Source organism: Juglans regia, chromosome 16 (assembly GCF_001411555.2).
Source record: "Juglans regia cultivar Chandler chromosome 16, Walnut 2.0, whole genome shotgun sequence".
Taxonomy (NCBI): domain Eukaryota; kingdom Viridiplantae; phylum Streptophyta; class Magnoliopsida; order Fagales; family Juglandaceae; genus Juglans; species Juglans regia.
Window position 1 is genome coordinate 12,341,453 of NC_049916.1, and position 11,707 is coordinate 12,353,159.

Consider the following 11,707-nt stretch of genomic DNA (forward strand, 5'->3'; position numbering starts at 1 on the left):
AGAGGAGATCTCTTCATTTGATTCGACGCGGTCCTCACAACAACATTGATGTGCAAAGCCACCCTACTACGCTGATGAGAACAACGCCACTTGACGACATTGATGAGCACACTACCACTCAACAATATGGACCCGTGGGTCATGGCCCTAGTCCTAGTCTTGTCATCTCCAACAAAAGGACCACAACCGTTTTCCATGGCTACATCCGTGGGTCTCATCTTCTCCAAAGGACAAACTATAACCTTAAGGATTTCAAATCCAATACAAATGCTCGATCCAAGTACAAATCGATCTTATACTTGGGTTTGTTACTTTGATTTTGGAAAAATTTCTGCTTGATTTCTTTTTGCTTGAATAAATAAATAAATAAAATGCTTGGAGATCGAGAATGGTACCCTCCAAAATGACCAATATTTTTTATACTTAATGATTAAAAAATTAATTTTTTAGTGAGTTTGTGACTTTTTCTTCTTAATATTTAGTGTTTAAAAAATGTTTGAAAAAAAAAATGCAATCACACTTGTCGGTACAATGCAGAGCACCTTTCTCGATCCCCTAGCTTTGTCTTGAAAAATATTTCAATAACTTTTTCCTTCTATTTTGTTTTTTATAAAATAAGTATAGTTTCATGATTTGCCGTCCATTTTTAAGTATAGCAAGCACTTCTAGTTGGGAAAATCAACCAAATTTCTTGCTCGATTTTAAAGCAGATCAAAACCCAAAAGAGGCAGAGGGTAAATTTTTGGTATCATGCATTTCGAGTAGGTTAAATTAAAAGAATGTACAAGTTGGTCAGAAAGATCCATTTGATTGAACTTCAAATATTGATTGATGGGTCCTCCAGTATGGTAAGCTTCTAAGAAATTCTTCATGTAACTTCGAGGAATAATCTTCCCATGCAGCAACAGTAGAAGCAAAATCTGCCCAATCAAACATATATTGTCTGCTTTCATTGCTAATCATGCAGCTGAAGAACATCTCGGCCTGCTGATGATCCTTCGATAATACAGACTTCAACCGATTAATTTTTTCCATCTGCGATTGAGAGAGTACTCCCACCTTTCCATGGTCTATTTGGACTTTGGATGTATGCATCGTAGAGGCTTTCCAATAGTAAAACTGCGCAACCTGCTCAGCAAATTGAATGGCTTCCGGTTTAGAAATCCTGAATAGAAAGCCGTTTTAAAGCAAATAGAAAGATTGGGAGACGGGTATTTAATGCAAATGGAGACGGGTAGTTAATGCAAATGGTGACGAAGGGAATGCACAGTTCTTAGCAAAAATATACCGAGACAGCAGCATTAGGTGATTGGCTGGAAACCATCTCATCTTATCACCATCTCATCTTATCTCATATAATCATTACAACTTTCACAAACTCCCACACAAAATATAATAAACAATTCAACTTTTTCAAATCTCAAAACAAAAATAATATTAAAAATTTATATTATAACAATATTTTATTCAACTTTCAACAAAACATCTAATCTCAACTTATCTGAATTGCGTAACCAAATGAGACCTCAATGTTCTAAAAAAATCTCGTTATACAAAATTCTCACCATGAAGAATTCAATAAGACATTAAAAAAGAATCTTTTATTATAAGCAGATATTAAAAAAGAAAAGTGCTACATTATAACAATTGCCCAGAAATCGGAGTCCTTATATTCTGCCAATTGGAGAACACTCCTAAACTTTGAAGAAGCAATTATTGAATAGTTTCTTTGGCTGGGTTGATTCCCAGCACAAATAACAGCTTTTACATAAACCCGAAACCTCTATATATGCAAGGGAACGTGCCAGAATGACAAACATCAACCACTGTCCTGGCCGAGTAATGTTACGTACAGTCGTGGAGTGCGTAAGTATCGTGCAGTCGCTTTGAAAAAGAATTGGGTCCACTATTAAAAAATTAATTTCTTTTCATGTGGATCATATATTTATTCACTTTTTTCAAAACGACTGCACAGCGCTTGCACACTCACGACTGTAAGTATCATTTCTCATCCTAGCCACCCTGTTGCCAGCATTTATACAAGATTTCTCTTGAAGGGGAAGACAGGGATAAAAAAGAAGAAACAATTACAAAGAAGGAAAAAATGCTTGATATTTCATGCAGTTATATGTTATAGCACGGAATACCTTAAGATAGAAAAAAAGTTTTGAAACAAGAGGAGAGAAGAAGCAATCAGAGAGAATGACAAAGAAGCAGAAGAAGCTTAGGAGAGAAAGAAACTAGAGAGAGAGAGCCAGCAAGAAGAAGCTAAAGAGAAGAGAATGAATAGAGAAGAAGTTCAAGGAAGACAGAGAAGAGGGAGAAAAAATCACTTTCTCAATAAATTTTATTCCATTCAAAATCTCTCAATTAGGTGCAAAAGATGCTTAAATTTTGTTTTCTTATAAGAGCAAAAGATGCTTAAATAGACTAACAATTTTAGTATAACTTTTAGGGCTCGTTTATTTTCGCAAATAAGATGAGATGAGTTGAGATTAAAGTTAAAAAGTTGAATAAAGTATTGTTAGAATATATTTTTTAATATTATTTTTGTTTTGGGATTTGAAAAAGTTGAATTGTTTATTTTATTTTGTATTAAAAGTTAGGAAAATTGTAATGATTAGATGAGATGAGATATTTTCTGAAAACAAACGAGGCCTTAATTAAAATAGAACACCAAATGAGATGAAATTCAAATAAAAGATAAAATTTCAAATAGACTCCTAATATCAACTAGATTCTGAATGTACCCTAATCCTACTTAGACTGTGACTTCATTTATTGAATTACAAAATAAAGCATAAATATCCTAAATCAATCCGCATCAAATACGATATAAGTTGCAAAGAGAACATCATGCAGAACTCACGACTCTTTTAGGCCTAGTTTATTTTCACAATTTCTCTCATCTCATCTAATCATTACAATTTTTCCAAATTTCCACACAAAATAAAATAAACAATTCAACTTTTTTAAATCTCAAAATAAAAATAATATTAAAAAAATATATTCTAACAATATTTTATTTAACTTTTAACTTTAATTTTAACTCATATCATCTAAAAAAACAAACGAGACATTAGAAGTCAACAAAAATATGATCAATAACCATTTGTTATCCCATTAACATCAACGAGGAAAAAATAGTACTTTGAGGGAGCATTCAAAGAATACCTGAAGAGCATGCAAAATGTTGACAAATTCCACATTGAACAGCTCAATACCCCTTGCTAATTGCAGAGGCATTGCCAGTAACTCTGACAAATCTGAATCACAGCTTCTGTCTTGATACGAGTAAACATCAAAGCCAAGAACATGCAGTCTTGCCCAGCATATATCAAAACCCAACTGGCGATGAGAAATTTGGTCCAAAGAAAACCAGTACATGTTACTGGAAGCCAGCAATGGTAGGCATGGACCAGGCACATTATTGTGTAAGAGCCTCTGTGAGAGAAGGGAAACAAGTTTGGCATCCTCGTCATGGGATGCATCACGACTAAACCATAACGTAAGCGTAAGTCTTTCCCCACCAATTATCTGTCAGATGATAATTTGGTATAACAAAATGCTGAGACTTGGAATAACAAAATACCAAAATATAGCAGCATGAGGCGAGATTCAAACTGAGGTAACAGATGGTACAACTCAGAAAATGTGGCTGGTTCAAGATCTACGGTGACAGCATGGCTCAATTTCATTAAATAGAATGAATAGCTCGGCTAGGAGGCATAGCCGAGCCAGAACAGGCAAAAAAAAAGGATTAGATATAAATGAAAATGAAAACAAAGGAACATGAGCGAATCAATTTTGAGGCCTCTCAATGCCCATTCAAAATAGGGTGTAGGAGAAAGAACCGTACCTACATCAATTCACATTTACATTTCTTAGGATTTAAATTGCTTGTTTGGTCGAATTCAAAGCCTTTCAGAAACGTAGGGTAAAGGAAGCAGGCTATTCAACCAACCATAATGTAACACACCTCAAGAACTTGATAAGGTAACAATGATTTGCTCTCTTCGAGGAGAGCTCCTCCAGAAAAATGAGAGGGAAAAGAGAGAATAAATGAGAGAAAATGATAAAGAAGGTTGAATAACATTCAAGAATGTCTTGCACCATCCAGCATCTGAGGACAAATACTCCCATGAAAATCCTAAAAATCCTACGGGGAGCTAACTAGAGGCCATGGGCCTTTAGTCCTAACAGCAAATAAACATAAATGGGGATAAAGCAACTGGGCTTTACTAAAACAAGCCAAGCCCATATAGACAAATACAATAAAACTAAGTAAAGAAAACATTAGCAATCCGAGCCCACAGAAGCCACTGAGCCCAGCCCAACCTCAACACAAGTACTTCATTTTAACTAAGATCTCCCTGTCCTGAACCTCCAGAATCCTTGTAAACCGAACTGTGACACATAAGTAAAAGCTTTAAGCTAAGTGCCTCACCAAACACAAGCCCTGCTAAGCAACAACATTTATTTTTCTTTATTTTGAAATTTATATCGAGAAGTTAGGAAGTATTTTCATTGCATTTCTCGCCTCTAGCTCTAATCTGGTCTCGTCACTCACAGTCCAAGAAAGGTGCTCCTTTCATTGAGCTAGCGTTCATCTCCAGCTCTGTTTCCAGCTTTTCATTTAATTCATGTATACACCCAGAATCAAGAAAAACGAAAGCAATTACAACCAACATTTAAATTTGGAGACAAGGAATGCTTACCTTGGGTCCAAACGTGGAGAAATAGAGGAAGGAGGAGGACACAGTGAGAAGTGACCAGGACTGCTGATGCTTCACTTGACAAAGGAAAAACCATGAGGGAAGAATATAGAGGAAGGGATATGGGGAAGAGAAGGAGGAAGAGTCTTACTTGGGGAGAAAGAGAAAACAGGGATTTGGTGAGGAAATGGGCAGGCAATGGAATAAGTAGAGGTTTTCATAGAGAGGAGTTTCAAGGGCAGTCTGGAGCATGAGGAGGCTAGGCATAGGCAATAGAACATGTGCTATCACCTTCTTTATATTTCATTTAAATTTGGAAATAAATAAGTGCAATGTCACAGCAATACTTTAATAAAAATGATGACTAAAACAGTAAAATGTCTTTAACTTATTATCATTTCTCATATGTCTCTGCATTATGATCTTTTCAATTGACCATAATGTTTTATTTTTATCATTCACTGCAAGCATTTAGTAATTACTCTAGTAACCTTACGATTTAGGCGCCTCTGAGAACTTCAAATATACGAACCTAACCCTAACGGGTTGGGGGCGTTGTGGTTTCACAGTCTCACTTTTACCATCATCATGCCTATGACAAAATGACAATATAACAGGTGTTGGAATGGGATAGTGTTCGAACTCCAGTTGAAATTACAAATACCACTGGCACCTAAAGTAAGAATGTTTTCTTAGAAGAAGATTTTCAACATTTTTCCAAAACCATTGCTGCATAGTAATTGACGGAAAGTTTTCTCATTTTATTCGGCAGGGTTTCAGACAATTGGACAAGAATCAATCAGGGGTTTATGGTCGGAGTAGGTGGGGTAGCATACATCATCGTAGATTTGACAAAATATACATCATCGTACATCATTGTCTTTTCTAATCTCAAACTTAATACTTTTGCTGAAGTTTGGACTGAACCCTAGATGTACTCCAATGCTGTACCCAAGTCCAAGAAAAATGAAGTCTCCATACAAGAAGTCCCCATACCTTTTACCCATTAACTAAATATTTATGTATCTTCATAACTATATAAATCACAGCTATTATATACCTCAGAAAATGAAGGATTCTGACTCTCCAAGCATGTTTAAGGCATAAGGAACAGTGACCTTTTTGAAGTCACCATTCCTATGAAGTCTCCATACACAAAGCCCCCATACCTGAACGCATTAGCTAAATATTTGTGTATCTTCATAGCTTTACACATCACAGCTACTATATACCTCAGAATACGAAGGATTCTAACTCTCCAAGGACCACAACATGTTTAACGCATAATGTTACCTATTCGAAGTCACTATACCTATGAAGCCTCCATACACAAAATCCTCATACCTAAATATTTGTGTATCTTCATAGCTATACACATCACAACTATTATATATACCTCAGAATACAAAGGATTCTGACTCTCCAAGGACTGCAACAAGTTTAACTTATAATGAGATCTTTTCCATGTAACTATTCCAAGTCAAAACTTCTGGTCAAGCTAATGCAGGACTTATGCCAAAGAGATCTGAAAGTTACAAAAATTCTATTTAAAGATGGGCATAGAACTAGGAAAGTGGTGTCTCTGTTGTTGCCTGAGGCTGCATATTTATGTAGACAAAAATATTGGCAATCAACATTTTTGTTTGATAGGTAATCAAAAAGTCTCATTAATTAGATAACAGCCTATAAATATAGCCGAAGTACATAGGACATATATATGAGTATAACCTAACTAGGAAAATCAACATTATTTTAAATTAATGACACAAGATACAGGATGATATATCCCACCTATTTGTTTGAAATAAGAACGTGTGAATACATATAAGGAAGCCAATTGGATTGGTTCATAGAAAATAAAAATAGTTTTACGTTCAATATATAAGCCCCCTCATGCCCATTTTAATTTTCATTCTTGTTACTAGCCTCACTGACAAACCAAGTGTCAAAACCCTTTTTTTCCTTTCTCACTTCCCAAGATTTGAATGTAGAACCTACCCTAAAGTCTTGACAACCTACTTCACACTGGACAGAGTGATATTTCATATAGAACCTAAAAGACCAGAATCAAACCAAGTAAATAAATAAACACGTGACTCACATGTCATTTAAAAATACAATTCACCAATAATGAAACAAGTCCACATACCATATTTCATCTACACGTGGAAGCACTAGGTGTTCAATACTGCAAATAACATGCACAGCGCAAGCCACGATCTTATGACAATTTTAAAGGGATATCCAAACCGCATTAGATTTTAATTTGCATCTTACAATGGAAGACTGAGTTCTCTATCCTAGAAGTGAGACAGAGAAAGGAATGAGGGTACCTCATCAACAGAATGAATGTTGTGGCCGTCAGCTGTGTACATCACAACATCCTGATGAAACAAAATAACATAATGTTATTTGCCAGGTCTTAACTGAAATTACTCTATAAGACAAATAATGCACCAACTAAACTTGAGAAACAACCATTTCAAGCACTGCAGTGAATGGTTAGAAATTTTCATTATTTCTTCCTTTCAGACATAGAATAATCATAAACTGATGATCATATCCAAAGCTTATGACACTCTCCACCCTTCATTGATGGCAAGTACTGAATAAAAAGATACCATAAGGAGCCATAACCAACTTCACTTACTCCAGCCAAGGGCTCAATAGTTCTTGGTTCCCCATCCTGGAAGTGAAAATGTCCACCTTTGAAATCCTTCCCAAAACTGTTCAAATAGCAGACTGCCTTTCACCAACCCAAACATGAAATTGTCAGCAGGAGAACCAGGTATCACATTAAAAATAGATCTAACTGGAACAAGATTTTTTGAATGACCGGCAAATATTATTTTATTGATGAGAACTAGGCATAGCTCAGGTACATGAGCTAACTGGAACAAGAAAATTCCAAAGAAAAGGATAGAAACAAAAGAGACCGTATGGGGCAAACCGACCGAAAGAAATGGGGAGGGGTGGCAGAAATAGATAGTTTATGGCCAACAAATAAAAGATAAGTAGATTGAAAAATGAAAAAAGGGTTTACATCACTGCTCAACAAATAGGTTATGAACAACAAAATCGCTTCTTGTAATGATAAGTGACTAACAAAGAAATAAACATGAGTGATATGAGACGCCAAACAAGCTGATACACACCGCAAAGGCACGTTGTTTAAGATAGGGTCTGTTATCATCACTATGCCATCCAATGCTTGCCCCTCTGCACCAGCTGATTTATAATGTGAAACTTCATCAGATATATAAGTGACAAAATTTACTAAAACTGGAAGATTGCAAGATTACTCCACGCTACAGTTAAGAACAAGGTACTGTTTACTTAAACGTTGGAAAGACACATCAAATAAAATCTCGATGTCAAACCCAAATCCTAGGGTTTCCTTTTGGTGTGTACTGAATCCTATTGGATGATAATTTGCCAAATTTTCTGGCATGTGTCTGAAATCCTTTCTGAATTGCATGATTTATTTAATTTGATTAGATTGCAGTTTGTGGATAGAAAAAAGAAGGGAAATTATTTTTAATGGAAGTTTGAAGAACCTATGAAGTCTGCCATACAGTGGCTGGGCTGAGATTGATTTCAACTTGATAAAGCAAAATCTAAATAAATAAATGAATTGGTTCATGTTGTTTTTTTATGTGTTTGTGTAACATTATCGTGCAAACTATTTGGGTTAACATTTTTCTCAGTTTTGTTTGTCTCTAGCAAGACAAACTGTAACGATTTAAGTTAGGCGCTAGTCACATCCGTGTATAACCCGAAAAAGACAAGTTAATTTAAAACTTTCCTAGAATGATCACTCTTAAAGCCCAGTTTTACCAAGTAAAAAGCCCATGTGGGACTTAGCACCCATGACTACGTTTAAAACTACTCTCTCTATGTCACTATTCATATTTCAATTGAAGCATTAGGGCATTACAAACTCCCCCTCTTAATTCTTGACGTTTCTATATGTCATGCAGTGTTTCAAAATCACATGGCTAACCTTCACACCATGTAGCCTTATATCGACTACATCCCCAAAATGACTAGTTAATTTGGAGCTTCTCCAGAATCACTAATAAAACTCAACTTAATCTAGCAAGTAGCGAATGTGGGACTTAGCACCCATGACTACCTTTATAGCCTACCCACTCTATGTGGATTATTCATATTCCTAATGTGGGAAGTGGTGTTACGCAGATAGGGACCACCATTTTAAAAACCTTTTTCTTTATCTTGTTCTTCTGTGCTTAATTAGCAAATGAGTTTTTAAAACTGCTAGGATGCCAAATTTTTTAGAAGAGTTATCATTGACTACAGAAAACTCTTTTCAGTTGGTGAAATTCCCATTTATACAATCTAAATAAAAATACTTCTTACTTATCAAAACAAAATTATACAATCTAATATCTCAATGCTATTGTTGATAGAAGGCCAACAATTTTACAACTTTCTGTGGGGGCAATCCCACTCACTGTAACATGGCTATAGTACTGGTTAAATAATCCATCTAAATAGAGTTGACAAAAGGCTTTTGACTCTTACTCGGTCAAGTTAAGAATGATGATGCCAGCCCATCGACATTGCTAACTATTTATAATTGTTTTCAGACAGAAAAGATGTAACTTACAAAGAATATTCTCGTTTTGATAACAAGCTAACTTATATTCCACTGTTTTATATAAGAAATTGATCATTATTCTGATACTTTTTTTTTATTGGCACCGGGTGTCCGGGAACAGCCTCTTAACTAATCCCTGGGGTGCACCGGCCCTTGGCAAGGAGTTTCCTGCTAGTGCACCTTGGGTAATTCAAGGGAAAAATCCCCCAGTTCAATGGCCCCTAGAGATTGTTTGCATCCAAGGGGATTTGATTCTTAAACTTGGGGAATATACCCCCAAGCCCAAGGCCTGTACCACATGAGCCAACCCCTAGAGGTTTTATTCTGGATACTACTTCTTTGCCCCAACATTTTGAATCTAGGACTCTTCTGTAAACATATGGTATCAAATATTATCACCTAAAAAAGGAAGCTGTTGATAAGTGAGAAACTAACCTGATTAAACCAGTAAATTCAACAAAGAGCTCATACTCACACCCAAAGAATTCCTCTACCTTCTCTTTTAAACTCTCTGTTATTGAAGTTAAAAACAAAGTAAGTACAACATCAGATTGCAGCACATACTTGAGCAACACACAAGAAGGACTGAAAAATAGCAAGCAGATGTTAGAAATAAAAAATGAATATATGCAATTTCTATATGGCGGATTCCATAATGATAAAAAATGAAAGAAAGAAAAGTCATAAAATAAAAGAAAATTAAATCTCAACAATGCAGCTCTAGAAATTGGTATCCAAGAAACGATGAGAGGAGAGGGACTGCTTTTGGCCACTTGAAACTTTTTTATTTCTACAAAATTAAGAGAATATATAAGTATAAGATCCAGAGTTTTGTTGTTTTCGGTTCCCCTAACTTTTTCAACAAACAATTAGAGTGCTACTTCATTCGGGTCATAATAGAATCAAAATCAAATACTCAGATGGCTGAGACCAGCACCTCTTCATATTCGACATGCTAACGCCAATTTCCATTATTTTTTGAAAAGAAACAACGACCAAATATAACGTCTTCTTTCGGTAGCCATTGCAATAAGTTCTCAACTTTCTCATTCGCCAAAACTGAGGGTTCTCAACCTAGTTTCAATGACGTAATCAATCATAAGCCTCTCCAAGACGAACGTATAAGAACGAAAGAACGAGTCGGAATCACTAAGTTTGATTTTTTCTATGCGTTTTTGTGTGTGAGCCTGTGGGTTACCTCGGATTGGAACAAAAGGCATGACGAGGTGTGGGGAGTTGGTGGCAATGAGATGGGAAAGAGTGGTGGAGAAGACGTTGGGTCTGTAACCAACCGTGCTGTTGCTCTTGTGTATGAACTCCAGCTCCTGTTTGTTTGTGGACGGTGGACCCGAACCCCACACACAAAATCAACGATCATCAGCTCTGTACACGTGTATTTATACAGAATTTATATACCTAAACCGATGATGATGCATGGTGGTGACGACGAACCTTGCATTGAAAAAGGGTAAGGAAATTGCGGAGGATCAGACGAGGGTGCTTTTGCTTCGCCTCCGCCATTTTCTTTTCCTTCTTTGCTTCCTCGTGCCTCTGTTCACTCGCAAACTCTTCGAGTCTTTTCCACGCTCCGCGGTCGCCTCCAGTGCAAAATCTGAATTCAGCTTTTCAGTTAAAAACTCACCAAAAACAATAAAGATTCAAATTTAAAATAATTAAATTAGAAATATTAAAAATAAATAAATGATATTTGCATCTGTATATAAAAGAAATTCATTTTTTTAACGATGAATTCTGCTCATTTTTAAAATAAGTACGTGATTTTTGGATAACTTATAATTATATCTAATATTATTTTTTAAAAAATATAGTTCTTATATTCATCATCTTTATACTATACAACAGACTTAATTATTTATTTGTTTCTTTACTCAATGTATGTTGTATGGATGATAAGTAGAAAAGTTTTTTGAAAAAAAAATAAAAAAAAAATCAAGTGTGATACATTGTGTAAGGATGATTTAGGCTTCATTTGTTTTCGCAGATAATATGAGATAAAAGATAAAAATTGATTAAAATATTATTAGAATATATTTTTTTAATATTATTTTTATTTTAAAATTTAAAAAAATTAAATTATTTATTTTATTTTATATGAGAATTTAAAAAATTTATAATAATAAGATAAAAATTTTATAAAAGTGAACAATGTCTTACATTTTTCTAAAAAAAAAATAGGTAGATGGTGTCCAACGTGATTAAGCAACCCGAGGTGCTTTTCATCTGCCAAATCTAACATTGATATTGCATTACGACATCGAATTTGACAGTGACTCCAGATCTGGCAAGATCTAGATGGATCCAGCCGCACCCGCACTGACTACTTATGGATCTGTGGTGTCACTATTTTTTC

At 35.3% G+C, this 11,707-nt stretch overlaps 1 protein-coding gene across 1 annotated transcript; it reads right to left on the reverse strand.

Annotated features, from left to right (window-relative positions):
* Positions 1–716: 716 nt before the first annotated feature.
* LOC108987189 lies at positions 717–10,937 on the reverse strand. Its single transcript, XM_018960064.2, has 8 exons — positions 10,789–10,937; positions 10,535–10,661; positions 9,772–9,847; positions 7,871–7,943; positions 7,366–7,461; positions 7,049–7,099; positions 3,175–3,537; positions 717–1,128 (listed from the first exon to the last, which is right to left on the reverse strand). Exons 1-8 carry the CDS (start codon positions 10,855–10,857, stop codon positions 793–795), a joined length of 1,191 nt encoding a protein of 396 aa, XP_018815609.2. The 5' UTR covers positions 10,858–10,937; the 3' UTR covers positions 717–792.
* Between the last annotated feature and the right edge of the window lie 770 nt (positions 10,938–11,707).

Coding starts and splice junctions, on each gene's coding strand:
- LOC108987189 (XM_018960064.2), bottom strand. CDS start 10,857: ATGGCGGAGGCGAAGCAAAAGCACCCTCGTCTGATCCTCCGCAATTTC. Junction 9,848..10,534: donor GCCTTTTGTTCCAATCCGAG/GTAACCCACAGG, acceptor CTTCAATAACAG/AGAGTTTAAAAGAGAAGGTA. Junction 7,100..7,365: donor CTATTGAGCCCTTGGCTGGA/GTAAGTGAAGTT, acceptor TTGTTTCATCAG/GATGTTGTGATGTACACAGC.